Here is a 26,638-nt window from a genome sequence, read left to right as displayed (position 1 = left end):
GCAACTTCTGAGATATTCAAACCATACCATCTGGCCCCAACAATCAGTCCATGGTTAATAGATAGATAGATACTTTATTCATCCCCATGGGGAAATTCAACATTTTTTTCCAATGTCCCATACACTTGTTGTAGCAAAACTAATTACATACAATACTTAACTCAGTAAAAATATGATATGCATCTAAATCACTCCCTCCAAAAGCATTAATAATAGCTTTTAAAAAGTTCTTAAGTAGTTTACTTAAATACATTAAATACAATCAACCCCGGCACTTTAACATATCTTACTCCTGGTGGTTGAATTGTAAAGCCTAATGGCATTGGGGAGTATTGACCTCTTCATCCTGTCTGAGGAGCATTGCATCGATAGCAGCCTGTCGCTGAAACTGCTTCTCTGTCTCTGGATGGTGCTATGTAGAGGATGTTCAGGGTTTTCCATAATTGACCGTAGCCTACTCAGTGCCCTTAGCTCAGCTACCGATGTTAAACTCTCCAGTACTTTGCCCACGACAGAGCCCGCCTTCCTTACCAGCTTATTAAGACGTGAGGCGTCCCTCTTCTTAATGCTTCCTCCCCAACACGCCACCACAAAGAAGAGGGCGCTCTCCACAACTGACCTATAGAACATCTTCAGCATCTCACTGCAGACATTGAATGACGCCAACCTTCTAAGGAAGTACAGTCGACTCTGTGCCTTCCTGCACAAGGCATCTGTGTTGGCAGCCCAGTCTAGCTTCTCGTCTAACTGTACTCCCAGATACTTGTAGGTCTTAACCTGCTCCACACATTCTCCATTAATGATCACTGGCTCCATATGAGGCCTAGATCTCCTAAAGTCCACCACCATCTCCTTGGTCTTGGTGATATTGAGACGCAGGTAGTTTGAGTTGCATCATATCACAAAGTCCTGTATCAGTTTCCTATACTCCTCCTCCTGTCCATTCCTGACACACCCCACTATGGCCGTGTCGTCAGCGAACTTCTGCACATGGCAGGACTCTGAGTTATATTGGAAGTCTGATGTGTACAGGGTGAACAGGACCGGAGAGAGCACGGTCCCCTGCGGCGCTCCTGGGCTGCTGACCACCGTGTCAGACCTATAGTCTCCCAACCGCACATACTGAGGTCTATCTGTCAAGTAGTCCACTATCCAATCCACCATGTGAGAGTCTACTCCCATCTCCGTTAGTTTGTGCCTTAAGATCTTGGGCTGGATGGTGTTAAAGGCACTAGAGAAGTCCAGGAATGTAATCCTCACAGCACCACTGCCCCCATCTTTCAAGAATCACTGGAGTCAGGGAAGGTCCCAGAGGACTGAGCAATTACAGACATGACACCCCTGTTTAAGAAGGGAGGGAGGCAGAAGACAGGAAACTATAGGCTGGTTAGCTTGACCCCGGAGGTTGGTATGATTTTTGAGTCCATTATTAAGGATGACATTTCAACGTACACGAAAAAAAAGGGAAACGTCAGCACACTTTTGTTCAGGGGAAATTTTGCCTGACAAATCTGTTGAAATTCTTTGAGGATGTAACAGGAAAGTTAGACGAAGGAGTGTCAGAGAATGTTGTTCACTTACATTTTCAGAAAGCCTTGACGAGGTGCTACATGCAAGACTGGTAAATAAGATAAGAGCCCATGGTGTTAGAGGCAGGGTGGATGGGGGATTGGCAACAAATGAGGATAAAGGAATCCTTTCCTGGTTGGCTGCTGTTGATTAGTGAATAAGTGTTGTGACCACCCAGTTTCATTTTTAATCCGGATGCAAGAGGGTGGAGTCAGCATATTTTGCATGATACAGTCTTCGAGGAGACATTGGAATTTTCATAATTAAACACTTGGCAAAGACCAGTAAAGAGAAGTTAGGTTTAAATGGAATGACCATTGTGTGAGTGGGCCAATGTTACAGTGGAGAGTTGAGGCTTTGGTTCATTGAGGCTTCAGAGAAGCGAGGTGTAGGCATTAGGTAGGTTTTTTAATTATTTATTCTTTTTTTTTGTTTCTTATTGTACATTTGAAGTGGTAGGGATGACAGACAGGATACTGGAATGCTACTCTTGTGGGATGCAGGGATGGCAGGGAGACCTCAAGTGTCCCTGATGATTACACCTGCAAAAAGTCTTTGGATTGCGGGGTAATCCATGCATTCCACAGGGAGGACGTACAGAGTCCTTACAGGTGACATTGGAATACAGTAGTATGAATCAAGATGTAATAGCATTATGCTAACCAGTATGCTATTATAGCACCCTACTTTGTAGGGGAACACTTTGCATCTACTGACTATAATCCCATTTGTTTTAAGGTAATTATGGAAAAGGATAAGTCTGGTCCTTGAGTTGAGATTCTAAATTGGAGACAAGCCAATTTTGATAGCGTCAGAAAGTGGTAGGCCTTCAAAAGTGAAATGATGAGAGTACAGAGTTTGTATGTTCCTGTCCGAATAAAAGGTGTTCAAGAGACAGTGAAGCCCTGGTTAAGAAAAAGAAGGTGGTGCCTGCAAATACCTATTGTGCAGTACTTGAGAAATGCAAGCAAGCAATCAAGGAGAAATTCAGGAGGGCTTTCCTCGCTGTCCGCTATGCCTCCAAACCTGGTGTCAACTGCAAATATGCTGATCCAGTTCATCATATTATCATCCAGATCATTGATCTTGATGACAAACAACAATGAACCCAACACCGATCCCCACAGCACACACTAGTCAGATTCAGATTCTGATTCAGTTTATTGTCATTTAGAAACCACAAATGCAATGCAGTTAAAAAATGAGACAACGTTCCTCCAGAATGATATCACAAAAGCACATGACAAATCAGACTACACCAGAAAATCCACATAACGTTTGGCAATCCCCAATCCAGAGTCCGGAGAGGCTGCTGTGTGTTAATATCGCGCTACCATCTTAGTGCGTTCCCCGGAAAGGAGCTCCAAATCCACCAGACAAACAAGATCAAAAACTAAAGCTATAAGACCTGCATAAAACCACATAGTTACAACAGTGCAAACAATAGCATAATTGATAAAAAACAGACCATGGGCACAGTAAAAAATAGTCCAAAGATGTTAAAAGACTATAAGTTCAAAAGAAACCACCACACAGTTTCCAAAAGTCCTCAGTGTCCTGATAGACTCGTCATCCCACGCCGGCGGCAGAAGGGAATAACCCCGCTATGGACTTCCACGGCACCGGACTCAGCCTCGCAGACGCAGCACACAATGAAAGCTCCGTCGAACCCAGCCTCACAGACACAGCACACAGTGAAAGCACTCCAACCGCAGCGGACTCCAAGTCAGTCGAAACTCCGAGCCTCCGACCATCCCCTCTGGCACAGCTTCTCCGAGCACCATCCTCTGCCGAGCATATTAACACACCCCCGCCAACGGCCACCGGCAACGCGACCCCAAGGACTGGGGGCCTGTACTTCTCGGCAGAGACCCGGGCTTCAGGCATGTTTTCCCCATTGACTGGGACCAGTCCACTAGACAGGGCTCTAGTCAAAAAGGAAAGCATATACTACCACTCTCTGGCTTCTCCTGTGAAGCCAATACTGAAACCAATTTACTACCTCATCTTGAAGGCCAAATGACTGAACCTTCTTGACCAGCCACCCATGTGGGACTGTAAAGTCCACATACAGTACTGTGCAAAAGTCTTAAGCACATTATATATTGATAGTGTGCTTCAGACTTTTGCACAGTACTGTATTAATTTTTATGTATTGCTGCTGCTACTGCAAAAAAAAACAAATTTCATGACATACATGTACGTGAGTGACGATAAACCTGATTCTGATATGGGTCCCTATTGTGGACTGAGAGTGGGAAGGAGGCTGGGAGAGGGGAATCATGGTTGGGAAAAGGGGAAGGGAGAGGAAAGAGAGCAGGAAGAACCAGAGATACATTCTGTTATGATTAATAAACTAATTTGTTGGAATCAAATGAGCTTGTTTAGTGTCTCAGGGCTGGGTGATTCTGCACCGACGCCACCCCATCCCTGGCACTCCTTCTCTGCCATCTGTTCCACATCCCTCCCATGGTGCTCCACCCTCACCATTCCCAGCATCCATTGCTCCAGCCAGATGTACAAACTTGCTTTCTGCTCCACAATGACAAATCTTAAACTGTGCTAAAGTCTTAGGCACCCTAGGTATTAGACTTTTGCACAGTACTGTAGACATTCTCCACTGTCTTTCCTCCATCACCTTTCCTGGTAGCCTTCTTGAAAACTCTATAAGTTTGGCTTGGAGTTTATATGCATAATTCAATTTGTGTGACCTCAACTAACAAGCAATCTGCAAAATCCTGGACTGATCTTGTACCTCTTTCAGAATTTATATTGACCTATTCTCATTCTCAAAATGTACCACTTTACATCAAACAGTATTAAATTTCATCTGTCACTTTTCTTTCTATTTGGTCTACATCTCCTTGAAGTCTATCACTAGCCTGTTCACAGTACACAATGCCTCCAGATTCTGAGTCATTTAAAAATATGTCCTTTACATTCAGGTTTAAGTCATGAACATACATTGAGTGTGAGTTCATGGTCTTCTGCTGCTGTAACCCATCCACTTCTTCAAAATGTTTTGCATTCAGAGGCTCTTCAAGTGGTTACTTGAGTTACTGTCACTTTCCTGTCAGCTTGAACCAGTCTGGCCATTCTCCACTAACCTCTTTCAGTTCTGTGTTTTTGCCTACAGAACTGGATTTTTTTTTTTGTTTTTCACACCATTCTCTGTAAATTCTAGGGACTGTTGTGCATGAAAATCCCAGGAGACCAGCAGTTTCTGAGATACTCAAACCACCCTGCCTGGCACCAACATTCATCCCACGGTCAAAGTCACTTAGATCACAGTTCTCCATTTTGATGCTTGGTTTGAACAACAGGTGAACCTCTTGACCATGTCTGCATACTTGTATTCATTGGGTTGCTGTTACAGGATTGGCTGGTTAGATATTTGCATTAACGAGCAAGCGTACAGGTGTATCTGTTAAAATGGCTAATGAGTGTAGATGAAGAAAAGCGGTGTTGTAGATAAGAAATGCTAGTGAACTCTGTAGTACATTTTTCTGCACACCAAAACCAATATTACTTACCTGTTTCCAGTTAACAAGTCAATTGTCTACAATCTCATTTATTCTATTGCCATTCATCTTGTTGACGAACCTATTGTGTTGCACCTGATCAAAACCTTTTTGATAGTTTATATACATTACATCAGCTATGCTTCCCTCATCAATCCTCCTGTGACTTATTCAAAGAGGTATCAATTTAATTAAATATGACTAATAAATCGATACTGACTTTCTCAAATATTGATGCAATTACAAAAAGGGCAAACCAGTAGCATTATGAGTTTGAGATTTGGTACGTCACCAAAGGCTCTTGCAAGTTTCTACAGATAGTGTTGAGAGACTAAATTGAATAAATGCTAATTTTGATGATTTCAGAAAGGATCTGGCAAGTCTGGATTGGGACAGGCTGTTGTCTGGCAAAGGTTTTATTTAGTAAGTGGACGGCCTTCAAAAGTGATATTTTGAGAATGCAAAGCTTGTCTGTGCTTGTCAGAATAAAAAGTAAAGATAACAGGTGTAGGGAACCTTAGTTTTCAAGAAATACTGAGGCCCTGGTTAAGAAATAAAAGAGGTACATAGCAGGTAGAGGAAGGTAGGAACAAATGAGGTGCTTATGGAGTGTAAGAAATGCAAGGGAATACTTCAGAGAGAAATCAGGAGCGCTAAAAGAAGGCTTGAAGTTGCTCTAACAGACATGGTGAAGGAGAATCCTCAGGGATTCTACAGATGTGTTAAGAGCAAAAGGATTGTGAGGGACAAAATTGGTCCTCTGGAGGATCAGAATAGTAATCCATGCGTGAAGCCAAAAGAATGGGGGAGATCTTAAATGCATTTTTTGCATCTGCATTTACTCACGAGACAGACACAATCTCTGTAGAAGTAAGGCTAAACGGCAACAATTTCATGAACTTTATACAGATTACAGAAGAGGAAGAGATTGCTATCTTGAGGCAAATTAGGGTGGATAAATCCGCAGGGCCTGACAATGTGTTCCCTTGGACCCTGTGGGAGGCAAGTACAGAAATTACAGTGACTCTAGCTGAGATACTCAAATCATCCTTAGTGACAGGTGAGATACCAGAGGACTGGAGGTTAGCTAATGTTGTTTCGCTGTTTAAAAAAGGCTCTACAAATAAACCAGGAAATTATAGGCTGATGAGCCTGACATCAGCAATGGGAAAGTTATTGGAATGTATTCTTAGGGACTGGATATATGAGTATTTGGATACATATGGACTGATTAAGGATAGTCAGCACGTCTGTGCTCGGTAGACCACATCCAACCAATCTTATAGAGTCTTTCAAGGAAGTTACCAGGAAAGTTGATGAAGGCAAGGCAGTGGATGTTGTCTACATGGACTTGAGCAAGGCAATTGACAAGGTCCTGCATGGGAGGCTGGTCAAGAAGGTTCAGTCGCTTGACATTCAGAATATGGTAGTAAACTGGATTAAACATTGACTTTGTTGGAGTCACCAGAGTGGTTGAAGAGGGTTGCCTCTTTGGCTGAAGGCCTGTGACTAGTGGTGTGCTACAGGGATCAGTGCTGGGTCCTTTGTTGTTTGTCATTCATATCAATGGTCTGAATGATAATGTGGTTAACTGGATCAGCAAATTTGCAAATGACACCCAGATTAGGGGTGTAGTGGGCAGCTAGAAAGACTATCAAAGCTTAAACGGGATCTAGACCAGCTATAAAAATGGGATGAAAAAATGTCAACTGGAATTTAATGCAGACAAGTGCACTTCGGTAGGTCCAACCAAGATAGGTCTTACACAGTGAATAGTAGGGCACTGAGGAGTGCAGTAGATCAAAGGGATCTGGGAATACCCAGATCATTGAAAGTGGTGTCACAGTTTGATGGTAAAGAAAGTCTTCATATATCAAGCTATTGAGTACAGGAGATGGGATGTTATGTTGACATTGAATCAGATGTTGGTGAGGCCTGATTTGGAGTATTATGTGCAGTTTTGGTCACCTACCTACAGGAAAGGTGTAAGCAAGGCTGAAAGAGTACAGGGAAAATTTACAAGGATGATGCTGGGTCTAGTGGACCTGAGTTATAAAGGAAAGATTGAGTAGATTAGGACTTTATTCCTTGGAACGTAGAAGATTGAGGGGAGATTTGATAGAATTATGAGGGGTAAGATAAGGTAAATGGAGGTAATTATGAGGGGTAAGATAAGGTTGGGTGGAGCTACAACTTGAGGTTAAGGGTGAAAGGTGAAAAGTTTAAGGGGAATATGAGGGGAAACATCTTCACTCAGAGGCTCGTAAGAGTGTGAAATGAGCTGGCACCATAAGTGGTGCTTGTGAGTTTGATTTCAACGTTTAAAAGAAGTTTGAATAGGTACATAATGGCAGGGGTATGGAAAGCTATGGTCCCAGTGCAGGTCGATGGGAATAGGCAGTTTAAATAGCTTGGCACAGACTGAATGGGCTGAATGGCCTGTATCTGTGCTGTATTTCTCGATGACTCTATGAGCACTCTGACTGGTTGTCTCACTGTCTGATATGGAGGCACCAATGCACAGGATTGGAAAAAGCCTCAGAAGGATGTAAATTCAGCCAGCTCCATCATGGGCACTTGCCTCCATCGAGGACAACAATGAAATAATGACATGAAGCTTCAAGACCTGGCCCGCTGTACCTCCCTCCTCTCCTGGATACTCAACATCATCATTGGCAGACGTCAGTCAGAGAGAATTGGTAACAACATCTCCTGTTCGTGTGGACAATTGTATGCAATGAATACATTTTCAAAGTTCAAAGTCAATTTGTTATCAGAGTATTGTATGTATGTGTCACCATATACTACTGAGAATAATTTTCTTGTGGGCATTCACAGTAAAACACAATAGAATCAATGAAAAACTACAAACAGAGTGCAAAAGACAAATTGCAAATACAAAAAAATCAAATAATTATCATGCATAAAGAAGTAGATATGATTGTGAGCATGAGCTGTGGAGTCCTTGAAAGTGAGTCCATTGGTTGTGGAGTCAGTGAGTGAAATTAGCCATGCTGGTTCAGGAGCCTGATGGAAGAGGGTCATAATGGTTCCTGAACCTGGTGGTGTGGGAGCCAAGGCTCTTGTACCTCCTTCTCGATGAGCAGTTGCAAGAAGAGAGCACGGCCTGGATGGTGGGGATCTTGCTGGTGGATCATAAACACAAGAGATTCTCAGGTGCTGGAAATCGAGAGCAGCACAAAATGCTGGAAGAACTCAGCAGATCAAGCAGCATCTTTGGAGATGAATAAACAGTCAACGTTTTGGGCCAAGACCCTTCTTCAGTACTGCTGCTTTCTCTTGGCAGTGCTTCTTGTAGATTAAAGTATATTCACTATTCTCTATCTATACTCTTTTAGTTCTTCAAGAGATTGTGTAAAGAAACTGCAACTATATTCCACAGCAATTTGTAATAACTACAATGACTGACCTCAATGTTAAAATGGCCTGCAGATAAAAGTGATGTCACAGCTCAGTGGTATAGCAGTGTGAACAGGAGCTGAACAGCTCCAAGTCTCAGGTTTCATTCTAACCTCGGGTGCCCTCAGCGTGAAGTTTGCTCGTTCTCTCTGTGACCGTGCTTGCCCCAGCTGTTTTGCTTTCCTCACTTATTCCAAAGGTGACTGGTAGGTTAAACGGTGATTGTAGATTGCCCGAGAGAAGAGAGCAAGAGAATCCAGGGGAGATGATGGCCCTGTGAGAGAGAATAACTTAATAATGAAATAACTGGGGGAAACAAAACATGGGATTGGTCTCAGAACTGGCACAGACACAAAGCTGCGCGGGTGCGCAACTATGCAGTAACTAAAATGTTCCCACGCACATGACCTCTGTTGCTATGCAGCTGGAATCGGATACAGCCAGAAAAAGGTTACAAAACCTGAAAGATTTTCTTTGTTGTGTGGTACTTCATTCTACCCTTCAATTAATAAAAATAAAAGTATATGATTTCTCAATTTTCATTCTAAATATTCATAGAATTCACATTACAAAATAAATCTTCTCAAGTGCTGCGCACTTTTCAGGTTGTGAAAAATTTCCTGTTCAGAAAAATGGTTGGTCCCCAAAGCTGTAAAAAAACAGAGGTAATGTTGGGCCCAGACCTGGGTCACATGGTCCCTATGTGATTTCTACAACTGAGGCTTTATCAGGCATTGGGTCAGGCCGCATTTGGAGTATTATGGGCCCCCTATCTAAGAAAGCTTGTGCTGGCTTTGCAAGGGGTCCAGAAGTTCATGATAATGGTTCCAGGAATGAAAGGGTTAACAGATTGTGGTGAACTAGATATACCTGTCTGACTGCTCCTGTGGCTCCTCCCACAGACCCCTGTATAAAGGCGACTGTGGGCTGCTGCTCTCCCTCATTTTCCCCAGGATGTAGTGTTGTTTATTCTTCCAGTCAATAAAAGCCGATATCTCGTTTCCTAAGTTCAGTGTGAGTTATTGATGGTGCATCACAGATGAGGAGCGTTTGTTGGCTCTGGGTGTGGTGAACTACATATACCTGTCTGGACACGCCCCCTGCTGACTGCTCCTGTGGCTCCTCCCACAGACCCCGGTATAAAGGCGATTGAGGCCTGAGCCCGGCCCTCATTCTCCAGGATGTAGTATGGTGGTCAACTACTGCTTGTTCTTTCTTCCAGTCAATAAAAGCCGATATCTCGACTTCACATCTCAGAGAGAGTTATTGATGGTGCATCACTGGGCTTGAACTCGCTGGACTTAGACGAATGGGAGAGGGGTGATCTCACTGAGTCCATTGCATGTTAAGACGTCTTGATAGAGTGGATGTGGAGAGGGTATTTCCTATAATGGGAGAGTCTAGGACCCAAGGACACAGCCTCAGAATAGGAGGACATCCATTTAGAACAGAAATGAGGAGGAATTTCTTTAGCTAGAGGATGATAAAGCTGTGGAATTCGTTGCGGAGAAAATGTTTTCTGAGGCCTTGGAGGGACTAACAGCCTACTATGAAGAAAACCACCTCCGCGCAAACCCATCAAAGATGCAAGTTTGTGCATCCCACCTCAGGAACCGTGAAGCTAAATGACAGCTTGAAGTAACCTGGTGTGGAGCAACTCTGATGCATTGCGAGCACCCTATCTACTTAGGCGTTACCTTGACAGAGGCCTCACTTTCAAGAACTACATCAATAAGACAAAGGCAAAAGTGAGCAACATCCTGAGTAAGCTCACTAACACAAAATGGAGAGCAAGCTCGAAAACATTGTGAGCCAGTGCACTTGCTCTTTGCTGTTCCACTGCCAAATACACCTGTCCTGCATGGAAAGACCTACTCATGCTAAGAAGATGGATACCATTCTGAATGCAAGCTGCCGACTTACTACAGGTTGCTTAAAACCAACAAACACCAACAAATATCCTGGCGGGTATCGCTCCCCCGATATAAGAAGAACCGTAGCCAGCAAGAAAGAATGACTCTGTCAAACATCAGATGAGAGGCACCCTCTACGTGGTCACACACCCACACCCAGCCGCCTAAAGTCAAGGACGAGCTTCAGGAACAGTGTTGTTCCATTACAATCAACCCCATCTGAAGCCCGCATCGCCTTGTGGAAAGACCGGCTCACCAGTCTCAAACAACCCCCAACGATGGGAATCCCACCGGATGAAAGCAAGAGGATAAGACGTGAAAGAATAGGACCTATCAAGTGTGACATTGGGAAAGTGTGTATGAAACCGGAGGAAATAGCAGAGGTACTTAATGAATACTTTACTTCAGTATTCACTATGGAAAAGGATCTTGGTGACTGTAGTGATGACTTGCTGCAGACTGAAAAGCTTGAGCATTTAGATATTAAGAAAGAGGTTGTGCTGGAGCTTTTGGAAAGCATCAAGTCAGATAAGTCACCAGGACCGGACTAGATGTACCCAAGGCTACGGTGGGAGGCGAGGGAGGGGATTGCTGAGCCTCTGCTGATGATCTTTGCATCATCAATGGGGACGGGAGAGGTTCCGGAGGATTGGAGGGTTGCGGATGTTATTCCTTTATTCAAGAAAAAGAGTAGAGATAGCCCAGGAAATTATAGACCAGTGAGTCTTAATTCAGTGGCTGGTAAGTTGATGGAGAAGATCCTGAGAGGCAGGATTTATGAACATTTGGAGAGGTACAATATGATTAGGAATAGTCAGCAAGGCTTTGTCAAGGGCAGGTCGTGCCTTACGAGCCTGAATGTATTTTTTGAGGATGTGACTAAACACATTGATGAAGGAAGAGCAGTAGATGTAGTGTATATGGATTTCAGCAAGGCATTTGATAAGGTACCCCATGCAAGGCTTTTTGAGAAAGTAAGGAGGCATGGGATCCAAGGGGACATTGCTTTGTGGATCCAGAACTGGCTTGCCCACAGAAGGCAAAGAGTGGTTGTAGATGGGTCATATTCTACATGGAGGTTGGTGACCAGTGGTGTGCCTCAGGGATCTGTTCTGGGACCTTTACTCTTCGTGATTTTTATAAATGACCTGGATGAGGAAGTGGAGGGATGGGTTAATAAGTTTGCTGATGACACAAAGGTTGGAGGTGTTGTGGATAGTGTGGAGGGCTGTCAGAGGTTACAGTGGGACATTGACAGGATGCAAAACTGGGCTGAGAAGTGGCAGATGGAGTTTAACACAGATAAATGTGAAGTGACAACACACACAAAATGCTGGTGGAACACAGCAGGCCAGGCAGCATCTATAGGGAGAAGCGCTGTCGACGTTTCGGGCCGAGACCCTTTGTCAGGAAGTGGTTCATTTTGGTAGGTCAAGTATGATGGCCAATTATAGTATTAAATGTAAGACTCTTGGCGGTGTGGAGGATCAGAGGGATCTTGGGGTCTGAGTCCACAGGATGTTCAAAGTAGCTGCACAAGTTGACTCTGTGGTTAAGAAGACATACGGTACATTGGCCTTCATCAACCATGGGATTGATTTTAAGAACCGGGAGGTAATGTTGCAGCTATATAGGACCCTGGTCAGACCCCATTTGGAGTACTATGCTCAGTTTTGGTCATCTCACTACAGGAAGGATGTGGAAACTCTAGAAAGGGTGCTGAGGAGATTTACAAGGATGTTGCCTGGAGCATACCTTATTAGAATGAGTTGAGTGAGCTCGGCCTTTTCTCCTTGGAGCGACAGATGATGAGAGGTGACCTGATAGAGGTGTATTAAGATGATGAGAGGCATTGATCGTGTGGATAGTCAGAGGCTTTTTCCCAGGGCTGAAATGGTTGCCATAAAAGGACACAGGTTTAAGGTGCTGGGGAGTAGGTACAGAAGAGATGTCAGGGGTAAGCTTTTTACTTAGAGAGTGGTGAGTGCATGGAATGGGCTGCCGGCAATGGTGGTGGAGGCGGATATGATAGGGTCTTTTAAGAGACTTTTGGATAGGTACATGGAGCTTAGAAAAATATAGGACTATGGGGAAGCTTAGTAATTTCTAAGGTATGGACATGTTCAGCACAACCTTGTGGGCCGAAGGGCCTGTATTGTGCTGTAGGTTTTCTATGTTCCTATTACACTTCTTCCCCATTCTGATGTTTGCTCTGAACAACTGAACGTCTTGACCATGTCTATATGCTTTAATACATTGAGTTGCTGCCACATGATTTGCAGATTTGATACTTGCATTAATGAGTATATGCTCTTAATAAAGTGCTTTTTATGGAAGCAGTACAATTCAAGCCATAAAAGATTATTATAAACTACTATAATTCTATTTCACAAAAAGGGATGCTGGTTTTATTGTTAATTTTAACAAGAGAGCTAATAGATTGCAGGAAAGAGTATCGTAGCAATTGGCATAATGCTTTACAGTGCAGAATAGATCAAGCAATAAAACACCAACAGCAAACCAACCCCTCATCCTCTATCGAGCGTAGAGCAAACAGTTTTTAAATAGTGTGTTCAAAAAGCAGTGATTTTTATCACTGATATTTGGCGAGAAATAAGCAGTAAGAGAATTCAAAACTGTTTTGTTCACTGCAGTTTCAAGCATTCAAGCTTGGAGATGCCAGAAATAGCCGGGAGTGAAAATGAAACAATTTTACGACTTCAACAAGTTAGAGACTGTGAAGAATTTGAAGGTATCAACAATCATCTTGAATGTTAGAATGAAAGTGAAGATTGAGAGGATGCGATCATCAATAACATCGTACAAAAGCAGTCCATTATCTGCACTCGGTGTCTGCACTGATTTTGTCATTTACGGTCAATCAAAAGAACACAGCAGCATACGCTGGATGAATTCTTCGGTTGATAACCATTAAGAACAATTAGAAATAGTTTTATCATACTGTAGCAGTATATGTAATGTTATAATTTGTTCTGTATTTCATTTAAATACATAATTTGTTACTCAGTTAAATGACAGTTTGTCGTTTTTTTTGGTTCAGTTAGCTAACTGTCAGTTAACTGGGTTAAATGTACTGGTTCCAATGTGTCCCAGTTAACTAGAATTCACTATATTTTATATATTGTTAATTTATTTGTGGTAATATTACTTTATGTGCTGTGTGTGAATTACAGGTACTGTTTTCTGCCCTTTGGTCTGGAGGAATGTTCTTTCGTTCAGAAGTTTTTGTGTGGAGAGTTGTATGACAGTAAAGCTGAACTTGAGAGTGAATATTGTAACAGAAAGCGGAACACCAGTTTAAGTTAATCCTTGACAGAAATATCAAAGTGCTTCAAAAGCCATTGGCACGTCACCACCTTATCATTGCAATATTAAGATCCAGGGACTCACATGTAAAACAGATCAGAAAGCCCTTGGTATCATGCACAATATATTCGACCATCATTGGAAGAAATAGCTTGAAGTAATTAAAGCAGAAGAAGAAAAGATATCTGTGATGGCACTGACATACAGTTTCAGACCGGTTCCATGCTTGCTGTTCGAGCGATAGCTGCTTACCTTGCAGGTTTTGAAGTGGTAATGTCATAATACCTCCAGCGGCAGCCGCAGCAACCAGGCCCTGGATGTTGGTTAAATTGGCAGCTGGCAGCGTGAGAACGAGCCCCTGCTGGCTACCGAGCTGTCCCGCCATATTGAACGGTATGAGGATTGGCTGATTGAGGGTGGGATTGCTGGTTGGTATCACTCCTGCCACAGCAGAGGCCAACTGCTGTGCTGTTAACAATGGCTGCAAAAGACAGAGAGAAACTTGGCAATCAGCATGAAAATTTCCTCATGTTTAATGGCAGCTACAAGTTGGGCAAAAATTCTCCTCACAGCCTTTAAACACAACAGCATGATCATTGATTTCTCAAACTTCTGGTAATTTCTCCCCCCCCCTCTCCTTTCCAATCTCCAGTCTGGACCCCCTCTTACCCCTTCTCTTTCCGCACCTCCTTCCCTCCCTTTCTCCCATGGTCCCCTCTCCTCTCCTATCAGATTCCTTCTTCTTCAGCCCTTTACCTCTTGCTCCTTCCAGTTTCTTACTTCATTCCTCCCCAACCTTCTTCCCGATCCACCCACCTACCCCCTTTTACCTGGCTTCAACTATCACCTGCCATCTTGTACTCCTTCCCTCCCCACCCCCCATCCTCTTATTCTGGCTTCTGCCCCTTCTTTTCCAGTCCTTGCAAAGGGTCCTTTCCACAGATGCTGCCTGACCGACTGACCGACATTTTGTGTGTGTTACTCCACAGCCTTTAACATCATTTCATTGGATCCCTCCCTGATGCTTCGAAAGTACAACAGCTGATTAGATTGTGTTTTTTGTTTACGTATCTGCCGGTGGTTTCCAACCCTGTCATTCCTCTGGGAACTGCCCTCCACACAGGCCCTGATCTAATAGGCTGGCAGAGAGAGAGGGGAGTTCATCAAACTGTTATGGCTCATGTTAAACAGTTGCCATGGCAACAGGAAGAGCTGCAATACCTCATTACAGTCATTATTTTAAGTCACATGATAGGTTACAAATTAGACTCTGTAAGTGTCAATTTATTTAAGGTGATTAATTGGAGAATAGAATGAATTATTAAATTCATTAGCAAAATTAAGTTGAAATGACTGATGACTTTCCCTCCAACTCCCCATTGTCTTCAGTCTATGAAAGCTCATCTATGAGATTCTTTGTAACCATTACAAGATGTCTGTGAAAGTTGGACTCATTGTTTTTTGACCCCCAAGGTTCAGTTACTTGGTGAATTCTCTTTTGCCACTTACTGGCCAAATGACCTGTTCAACCTCTGCACATTGAACAGAATAAGCCAGTGCACATCCTCCCCCATCCAATTAGAATCGAGAAAGGCGGTGGCAGTAAATAGAGCCAGATAGATCGCCTCCGAACAATCCAAGCTCTGATTAAAGAATATTTGTGTTCTTTCACAGGGGTCACGAGCCTGAAAAATATCCACTCTTTGTAGGTGTTTAATGAATTTGAAAATATTCTGCTAACCACTAGCGAATCGTTAACACCTTCAGTAATACAAATGATGGGCCTCCATTTTATAACAAGCATAGAGTAAAATTAAATAGATACTTCAGTGACTTTGCAAGGTAGAGTACAATCATTCTCTCAAACTGCAGCTGGAAGGCCTTACTCCATCACGTTACAAAACCGGTACACATGAGATAGAGTAGCAGAATGAGGCTATTCGGCCTAATGAGTTTGCTAATGAGTTTGATCATGGCTGATTTATCTTCCCTTTCAATCCCACTCTCCTGCCTTCTCCTTGTAACCTTTGATACCCTTACTGATCAAGAATCTATCATCCTCTGATTTAAATATAAATTTCCTCTACATCTCTCTGTGGCAATGAATTCCACAGATTCACCAGTTTCTGGTGAAAGAAATTCCTCCTCTAAAGGGACGTCCTTTTATTCTGAGGCTGTGCCCTCTGGTCCTAGACTCCCCCACTATTGAGAACAACCTCTTTTTGTCAACTATAGCTCATCAGCATCACCATCATTATGTGTCGTGACTTATGACATGGGCGATCATGGTCTTTATCATGATTATTCTTGGCAAATTTTGATTTGCCATTACCTTCTTCTGGGCAGTGTCTTTACAAGATGGGCAGCCCCAGCCATTATCAATATTCTTCAGAGATTGTCTGCCTGGCATCAGTGGTCTCACAACCAGGACTTGTGATATGGACCAACTGCTCATACGACCATCCACCACCTGCTCCCATGGATTCAGTGACCCCGAGGAAGGGGCTAAGTAGATGCTACACCTTGCCCAAGGATGACCTGCAGACCAGTGGAAAGAAGGAGCACCTTACACCTCCCCTTAGGTAGAGATGTATCTCCACCCTGCCGCCCAACTCTATGCCTTTCAATATTCGGTAGATTTCAAAGTCAGAGTAAATTTATTATCAAAGTGCGTATATACATGGTACCATATACAATTCAATGAGTTCTCCACTCATTCTTCAAAACTCCAGCAAGCACAGACCCAGAGCCATGAAACACTCCTGTATGTTAACCCTTTCATGCCAGGATCATTCTTGTGAATATCTTGTACAACTTTAGCATCAAATCCCAACTTCATTCAGGTCTGCAGGGTATGAGCTATAAAGAAAGATTGAAAGAATCAAACCTTTTTAGCCTAAGTAGACGTAAAATGAGAGGAGACATGATAGAGGTGTTCAAAATCATTAAGGGTGTAAGTAAGGTGGATGCCAGCTGCTACTTCAGGATAAATCCATCAACAAGGACATGGGGCCATAGGTGGAGACTGCTTAAGGGTAGATTTCACCCAAGCACCAGGAAGCATTTCTTTACACAGCAAGTTGTGGACACATGGAACAAACTACCTAGTTGTGTAGTTGAGACTAGTACCTTAGAGACTTCCAAATCTAAACTCGATAGCTATTTCAACACACCACGTGAACAGGAATTTGACAAGCTTTGTTGGGCCGAAAGGCCTGTTCTTGTCAAAAGCTCTCTAATATTCTCATGTTCCTTCTCTCAGTAGTTTGATTTATGATAGCCAATGTGTCCAAAGTTCTCTTTATGATCCTATCTTCCTGCGATGCCTCTTTTACAGAACTATGGACCTGTATTCCCAGATCTCAGTATGCAGAAATGGCACAGAAAGAATCGCGACCATTTTAGATCAGGCATGATCACATTAAGGGCTGATTAGGTTTGAAGGGCTGCTCCTGCTGATATTTTAATGTGTTCTTGTGTCTGTGCTTGGACCCTTTGCCCATAACTCTGCCTGGAAGTGTTAGATCTTCGACACACACTCCATGAGTAGGTGACCACGTTATGCCATGAAGGCCTTACTGGTCCATTCTCATGGTGCTCATTGGAAGCCCATGCTCTGGTAAACTCCATCTCCAACCGAGGTATCTCAGTGAGAAATTAATGTGCATTTCACAAGTTAATGGTTTTTCAGAAAGTCCTTGAAATATCACTACAACGTACTGTACACCTTCACACTGAATGAGCATCGAGGTTGGAGATTTCAGTGTTTAATATTTACATCAGTGATTTAGTATCCAGAACTTACAGGAATTTATTCCATGCATTAAACTTATTTATTGAGATACAATGCAGAACAAGCCCTTCAAGTCATGCTGTCTGGCGATCCCCCAACTTAATCTAAGCCTAATAAGAGGACAATTTACAAAGACCAATTAACCTACCAACTGGTACATCTTCGGACTGTGGGAGGAAACCGAAGTACCCGGAGGAAACCCACACGGTCATGGGAAGGACGTACAAAAACTCTTCAGAGAAGGTGGAGGGAATTGAACCCAGGTCCCTGGTACCATAAAGCATTGTGCTATCCACTACTCTACTTCTGGAATGAAATATTGCAATGTAATGTACACACATGTACCTTCACATATACATATTCACACTTTCAAACATGACTGCTCACACACATTTATTAATCTCAATAATTTCTTTTTTTCTGTTTTTCTGCAAGCGTCTTTATAATACTAATCAGTCTGGAAACCCAAGTAGTCCACTAAGTGGTCATATAATGCTTGGCCTCCAGCCTCAGAGTTTGTAGAGACTGAAGGTGATATAGATCATTCTGCTCATGATGACATGTTAAAGATCATTGGTTATTGTTGAATGACGTTCTGTAATTGAGAAGCAATGACATCATCACTTACACTCAGTGAGCACTTCATTCCGTACACCTGCTTGTTAATGCAAATATCTAATCAGCCAATCATGCAGCAGCATCTCATTGCAGATAAGCATGGAGACGTGGTCAAGAGGTTCAGCTGTTGTTCAGATCAAATGTCAGACTGGGAAAAGAACGCCTGGTCAGCATGGACTCTTTTCCCGGGTAATATCTTTTATCTTCATTGACTGCTCATGGAGTGCCAGGGGTTCTAGTAGGGAGCACACAGGTAGATAGGAGTGTGAACCCACGTGCTTTTTAGTTGAAATAATAAAAGTTACTTGTCGTTAAATACGGATTCTCTGTGCCTCACTGATCATTATTACAAGGGGTGATTCTTGTAACAGGTTGGTCTGAGTATCTCAGAAACTGCTGATCTCCTGGGATTTTCACGTACAGCAGTCTCTAGAGTTTACAGAGAATGGTGCGAAGAGTGAAAAAAAAGCATCCAGGGAGCAGCAGTTCTGTTAGTGAAAATGTCCTGTTAATGAGAGAGGTCAGAGGAGAATGGCCAGACTGGTTCAATATCTAAATCTGCCAATCACGTGGCAGCAACTCAATGGATAAAAGCACGCAGACATGGTCAAGGCAGGAAGAGGACTGTAACTCAAATAGTGGTGTATCTCTGAACACACTACACGTTGAACCTTGGATGGGCTAGCTACAGCAGCAGGAGACCATGAACATACACTCAGTGGCCAATTTATTAGGTACAGGAGATAGGTGCACATGATCATTTATTATTCCATAGCTTAGTGTAGGTAGGGTTGCCTTACCTCTGGTCAGTCCCTTGTGTACAAGAAATTCAAGGGCTATAAAATCTGATGACACCCAATTCTTCCAATCTAAGTGATTTTTTTTGAGGTTGAGCCTACTGATACTTGAACATTCAGGAGTGCATTAAAGCATCATGCGCACAGTGATGTTGACTAAGTATGGTATAATTTCATGAAATGACCCCATGGAAACTTAACCCTTACATACTGTTTGGGTCAAATTTGGCCCGTTTTGACATTTGACAGCAGTAAAAACACCCTAAATGTCATTTTTTTAGCCAAAATTTGTTGACTTTTCCTAAAGTGACGCAAATTGCGCAAAAATGAAAATATTTTAAAATTTTATACTTTTGTACAGGTGCTACAAATTTTTGTACATTGAGGCTGTTCTGGGTCAAATTTGACCCGTATCTATTGAAGTGGATTTTACATCTCTGAAACATTAATTAAGGATTAATCACCCATTTATTAATGTCAGATGGGCTATTTATACATTCTAAATAGATCTGTGGTTCAAAATTTGGTATAGACACATGTTATGAGGGGATTCTTGGGCCGAGTCAAAACTGACCCAGACCATGCTGTGAAGGTGTAGAATATGAACAGGTTGCCTGGGTTAATTGAGTAATCCTACAGTAGAGTATATATAGCTAGGGTGCCTAAAACTTCTATACAGTACTGTATTTGTAACTGTGGAGTGGAGTGCAAGTTTGTAAATCTGGTGGGAGAAAAAGGATGTTGGGAATGGTGAGGGTGGAGTGCCACGGGAGGGGTGTGGGACAGGTGGCAGAGAAGGAGTGCTGGGGCAGTGAGTGGTGGTGTGGGTGCAGATACATCCAGCCCTAAGACACCAGGCCAGGTCATTTGATTCCAAACAATCGGTTTACTGATCATCACCGAATGCTCTCTGGTGCTTCCCACTACCTCCCCTTTCCCTTCCCCTTTTCCCAACCATGAATCCCCTCTCCCTGCCCCCTTCCCACTCTCAGTCCACAATAGAGACCCATATCAGAATCAGATTTATCATCATTCACATATGACATGACTTTTTTCTTGCCACAGCCCAATAGTGCAATACATAAAATTACTACAGTGTAAAAGTCTTCAGCCCCCCGAGCTATATACTGCGCAGTACTGTATGTCCAACATTCCATTTTGGTATTGCCAAATTAAATTACAACACTCTTAAATTTGTTAATTCAATGTTAAAATTCAGGTTTAAGTCTGCTGTCATTCAACCATACACACGTTGTGCTACAATAACCGGAATAATATCATTAGTATTGTCCATTCCAGAGCAGCTCACTCGGCTTTTTCCCCTCTGGACACTCAGCTCTCATCTGTGGCTCCAAGTAAAGTAGCTGTATAGACGTGACAGCGGCCACACCCCGGTACACCGCTTCGACAGGCGGGCTAAACCAGGTGAGGGCAGCCGACGTGCCTCATACCCAGTGAGAGAGGGACATAACCTGTCCTAGCATGCATAATCAGCCCCGACGGACTGGGCAAATGAGATCTACAGTGAGGTCCAATGGCTTGGAAGATGGTACTGCAAAGCTCCCTGGAGACAAGGTGTCATGGTCATCCACTGCAACCAAGGAAGACCCCAGTTTGTGATGCTTGTTCGTACCACTGGACCCAGACTTCTGTGGTCAAGAGAGTGGAACTGCCCCATGCAACGGCTTCTCCACTTTGTGAACTCCCCTGCACAGGTTTCCCATTGTCGGACACAATGGACAACCACCACTATCATTAGTGGATGACTGTGAAGGGCAGAACACACACAAAATGCTGGAGGAACTCAGCAGGTCAGGCAGCATCTATGGAAAAAAGTCCAGTCAACGTTTCAGGCCGAGACCCTTCTGCAGGACTGGAGAAAAACAGCTGAGGAGTAGATTTAAAAGGTGGGGAGAGGGAAGAGAGAAACACCAGGTGATGGGTGAAACTGGGAGGGGGAGGGATGAAATGAAGAGCTGGGAATCTGATTGGTGAAAGAGATACAGGGCTAGAGAAGGGGGAGTCTGATATAAGATAGAAGGCCATGGAAGAAATAAAAAAGTGGAGGAGCCCCAGAGGGAGGTGATGAGGTGAGAGAGGGAAAGGGGGATGAATAGCAGAATGTTTATTTTGTTACAAATATCAAGAGAAATTATAAGATGAAAAAGTATATAAAAATCTGCTTGAAAATGATGATTCTCCTTACAAAAAAATGATTAACCGGTAGTCCACTAGATTCTGAAAGAAGAACCTTGAATGACAGGAAGTGCATGGCTGGCCATTTATTGGGAACAAACTCCCCAATCTCAGCCACGTTGGGCTGTGGTTCAGATAATTGTTATACTGATAATAGAACACTTACCACCTCTGCCGTTCATCAGCTTCAGATTGACCCAAGGGATTGGCCGGGGTTTGAAACATTCATTCAACACCATGTAGGATGATATATAATTGGCAGAAAGTTTAGGGCAGAACAAGAAATAATAGTTTTATTTTATCGCCAGAGTCTTTTGCCCAGGTTGAAAATGACTAATACAAGGGGGCATAATTTTAAGGTGATTGGAGGGAAGTATAGGACAGTATGTCTGAAGAGAGGCAGGCGGGACAGAGATTGGTGGGTGAGTTGAATGTACTGGTAGTAGAGGCAGATACATTAGGGACATTTAAGAAACTCTTGGGTGAGCACATGGATGACAGAAAGTGACAGAATCATGAGAGGTTATGTAGGAGGGAAGGGTTAGATTGATCTTAGAGTAGGTTAAAAGGCCGGCACAACTTTGTGGACCGAAGGGCCTGTACTGTGCTATAACATTTTAGGTTCTACATTGTGTCAGAACGTCATGGTAAGGTTCAAATAGCTTTGTTATTTCAGTAAAGAATGAGCTGGACACTGGGTTGGCTTTAGTTTTAATACAATGAGGATTCACGGAAGAAGATGAATGCCATATGAGCACACGCAGAACATTAGGGTAAATATTGCATATAAATATTACATAATTATCATAAGGATAAGGCAATGTTTTGGGAAAAATAGTTTTAATGTTAGATATTACCACCTTTCTTCTCTCCCCAAAAATACAAATACATTATTTGAGAAATCTGACCATCACAATCCAGAACTGGCCCTCTTCTCATTACTGCCATCGGGGAGAAGGTACAAGAGCCTGAAGATCCACACTCAATGATTCAGAAATGGCTTCTTCCCCTCTGCCCTCAGAACTCTAAACGGTCCATGAACCTAGGAACACCATCTTGTTCCTTTTTTTGGCACTTATTTATTTTCTAATTTACAGTAATTTTATGTATTTGTACTGTACTGCTGCTGCAGAATGACAAATAAACCAGATTCTGATATATTCTTAGTCTTGACAAGAAGGTGTGGGATCTGTTTTGGTACACTATATCAGCAGAAAGGGCTGTGACTGATTGCTGCTCTCTTTTTAAGCAAGACTTCTATACGAGTTTCACCACAGAGGTGGGGGTTAATTTTGTCCTAGACTGTGAACACAGCATTAAAGATTAAAGATTAGCCTTATTTGTCATATATACATTGAAACATCAAAGCATACAGTGAAATGCGTTGCTTGCGTCAACGACCATCACAGTCCAAGGTTGTGCTGAGGGCAGCCCACGAGTGTCGCTATGCTTCTGGCACCAACACAGCAAGCCCACAACTTACTAACCCCCTACACCTTTGGAATTTGGGAGGGAACCAGAGCACCCAGAGGAAACCCACGCGGTCACGGGGGGAACGTACAATCTCCTTTCAGGCAGTGGCAGGAATTGAACCGGTGTCACTGGCGTTGGAACGGCATTATGCTAACGTGCCGCTCCATTGAGGCTCTGTGTTGCCAAGATCTTTCCAAACCGTCACTTGGAAATATTTGTCACAGTGGTCGTTCTTTGACACAGGAAGTATTGGTCAGCCACATAAAGGCCAGAAGGTGATGTAGTAAGTATCCAAGAATTTTCAGCTGAACTGACATTCCTGGTCCAAGATTCAAATTTAATAACATAAATCCCTAAGACATAGGAACAGAATTTGGCCATTCCTAAATCTGTTCTGCCATTCTATCATGGCTGATTTATTATCCCTCTCAACCCCATTCTCTTGCACTCTTCCCGTAACCTTTTGATGCCCTGACTAATCAGTAAACTACCCACATCCATTTGTAAATATATCCAATGACGTTACCTACACTGCCATTGTTGGCTGATTCACCACCTTCTGGCTAAAAAAATTCCTCGTCACCTTTGTTCTAAGGAGGTGTCTCTGTATTCTGAGGCTGTGCCCTCAGGTGCTGGACTCCACTTTATCTGGGCCTTTCCGTATTCAATAGGTTTCATGAGATCCACCCCCGCCCCCCCGACTCCCCATGGAGTATGAGAACAAAGAGTGTGCAAACCTGTTCCTTGAATACCATGTACTATATTGTTTGCCCTTGAGAATCAAACATAGAGCAAGAACTGGAGATGATCTACATTATTCCAAAAACTAAACAGGGTTAACGGGCTCTGCCTACAACAATTATGCCAAAGTCAGCTGGTGGAGTGGGTCCATATCAGAATCAAGTTTATTGCCACTGATATATATTGTGAAAGTTGTTGATTTCAGCAGTAGGGCAGTGCAAGGCATAAAAATTACCATAAATTGCAAAAATAAATTGTGTAAAAGAAGAATAGTGAGTTGTGTTCATGCAGTGTGCAGAATGAGCGGGATAACGATGAGTGTGGATCTTTAGGCTTCTATACCTCATCCTGTGCTGATTATTAAGTAATTGTTAAGATTAACTTTACTCATCACATGTGCATCAAAATATACAGTGAGATGCATCGTTTGTGTCAGCAACCAACACACTCCAAGGATGTGTAGGGGACAGCCGGCAAGTATCACCATACTTTCAGCATCAACATATCGTGCCCACAACTCACTGACCCTAACCCGTATGCCATTGGAATGTGGGAACATAAGAACATAAGAAATAGGAGCAAGAGTAGGCCATCTGGCCCGTTGAGCCTGCTCTGCCCTTCAATAAGATCATGGCTAATCTGGCCATGGACTCATCTCCACCAACATGCCTTTTCCCATAACCCTTAGTTCCCATAATATGCAAAACTCTATCCGTCCTGGTCTTAAATATAGTTACTGAGGTAGCCTCTACTGCTTCATTGGGCAGAGAATAACACAGAAATAGGAAGAAATATGAGTATCCAAAGGAAACCAGAGTGGTCAGAGGAGAACGTACAGCGGTGGGAATTGAACCCTGATCGCTGGCAGTGTAAAGTGTTGTGCTTTCCCTTATGCTAATGTGCCACCAATTCAATTTCTTGAATTTAACACATCTAGTACTTTGGCAAGCCCGTTAGATTTATTCACATTATTGTCAGGAAGCCAGATTTTTTCAAAGTCAGAACTGGGAATCATACGTCAGGCTGCTGTTTATTGATGTTGAATGAGTATCATCATCCCTTCAGTGTTGCTTACCAAGCTTCAAACCCTGGGCCTCTGTACCTCTCTCTGCAACTGGATTCTCAGCTTCTTTACTGGGAGACCACAGTCGGTATGGATCGGTGATATGATCTCCCCATAGCTGGCAATCAACACAGGTACACTTCAAGGATGCATGCTTTGCCCACTGCTCAGTCCCTCTACACTCATGACTATGACTATGCAGAGCTCGAACACCACTTATAAATTCACAGATTACACCACTGTCAGATGGCAACGAGGAGCCTACGAGTGTGATAGATCAGCTGGAGGCCGCAACAACAACCTTGCACTCAGCATCAGCTGGGACAAGGGATTGAATGTATTCTTCAGGAAGATGAAGTTGGGGGAACCCAACTGAGGGGTCAGAGGTGGACAGGGTGAGCAGCTTCGTGTTCTTGGGTGTGAACATATCTGTTCTGGGCCCAACATATTGATGCAATCATGAAGGCACTAGTAGCTCTATATCATTAGTAATTGAGGAGATTTGGTATGTCACCAAAGAATCATGAAAATTTCTGCAGATGTTTGGAAAAAAACATTCTAACTGGTTGTATCAGAGCCTGGATGGAGGCTCCAATGCTCAGGATTACAAGAGGTTGCAGAATGTTGTAGACCCAGTCAGCTCCACCTTCTGTACCATCGAAGACATCTTCAAGAGGCAGTGCTTCAAGAAGGAGGCATCCATGACGAAGGTCCCTCACTCTCCAGGTCATGCCCTCTTCCACTGGACCCTCAGAACCCAAACTCAGTGATTCAGTAACAGCTTCTTCCCCGTTTCAATCAGATTCCCGAACAGTCTGTAAAACTATGAATAATGTATTTATTTATTGTATTTAGCAAGACAGCACAAAATATGCCCTTCCGGCGCCATCCAGCAACCCCTAACAAACCCGATTTAATCCAAACCTAATGATTGGACAACTTACAATGACCAATTAACCTACCCGGTACATCATTGGACTGTGGGAGGAAACCAGAGCACCTGGAAAAAACCCACACATTCCATGGGGAGGATGTACAGAGACTCCTTACAAAGGCTGCTGGGACTGAACTCTGAACTCTAACGCCCCAAGCTCTGATAACATGGCGCTAACCGCTATGCTACCGTGGCGCTATATTACCATGCTGCTAATAACTTTCTCTACACCATTTAATTTGTAAGTTATAGTAACTTTATGTCTTTGCACTGTACTGTTGCTGCCAAACAACAGATTTCACATCATAAGCACCAGAGATTCTGCAGATGCTGGAAACCCAAAGCAACACACCAACAAAATGCTGGAGGAACCCAGCAGCATCCATGGAGGTGACGTTTCATGCTGAGACCCTTCTTCAGGACGGTCACATCATGTAAGACAGTGACTCTGATTCATTCACCCCCTCCAAGAGGACCACAATTTTGTCGCTGGGTTTGGAGACTTGCATGATTCAATGACCCGGAGAGCTGTGCTGGCTGGAGTCAGGACTTATTCCTTTGTCTCTTCGTAGGGTCACCCATGCCAAACAGGTCAAAGGGTAGAAGCCAGACTAAGAGTGGTCCACCGGTCCTCCAGGTTCGGGGGTTCAGCTCAGGGCTAACAACCCTGATTGGTCAAACAAAACTGTTATGGAAACAGGAATGAAGAATCCTTCTACATCAGTGTGCAATGGTATTCCTGAGTCTCCACCTGGAACCTGCATGGTTGATAAAACTGAAACTGAGAGGAAGCTCTGAACATGGACAAGATCAATACTAAAATTGGTGGCTAAGGACAGACAGAGATGGAGGACCTTCATTGCTGCCCTAACCGCCAGTGGGATAGCAGACTGTAAGAAAGTGATTCAATCACCTGTCTTCAGCTTATGATAGGTGAAGATTTAATCAAACTTGACTGTCAATATTGACTTGGATCAATTTTAGAACCACATCATTTTGTTTTTTTATCCCTGGATCCTTTGCAAACTTTGTAAGTAATGTAAGCGGGATCACAGACACAAGAGATTCTGCCGATGCTGGAAATCCCGAATAACACACACGAAATGTTGGACCTGAGGAAGAATCTTGCTCCAAAACTTTGACTGCTTATTTCTTTCCATAGGTGTTTACTGACCTGCTGAATTCTTCCAGCATTTTATGAATGTAGTAGGAATTGTGTGATTGGATATTATTCCTATTGGTATTGGTGATGGCTTCCTATTGCAACATGTAC

The 26,638-nt window shown here is 43.1% G+C and overlaps 1 protein-coding gene across 1 annotated transcript in view; it reads right to left on the bottom strand.

Annotated features, from left to right (window-relative positions):
• The window catches only part of pou6f2 (POU class 6 homeobox 2), a 655,269-nt gene that overhangs the window by 352,504 nt on the left and 276,127 nt on the right, over positions 1–26,638 (bottom strand). Inside the window, exon 4 of the mRNA XM_073031620.1 lies at positions 14,003–14,231. Within this exon, the coding sequence (XP_072887721.1) occupies positions 14,003–14,231 (229 nt within the window). The remainder of the gene's footprint in view (positions 1–14,002; positions 14,232–26,638) is intronic.

The sequence above is a fragment of the Hemitrygon akajei genome, chromosome 1 (assembly GCF_048418815.1).
Source record: "Hemitrygon akajei chromosome 1, sHemAka1.3, whole genome shotgun sequence".
Taxonomy (NCBI): Eukaryota; Metazoa; Chordata; class Chondrichthyes; order Myliobatiformes; family Dasyatidae; genus Hemitrygon; species Hemitrygon akajei.
This window is presented reverse-complemented; position numbering and strand designations above follow the sequence as displayed.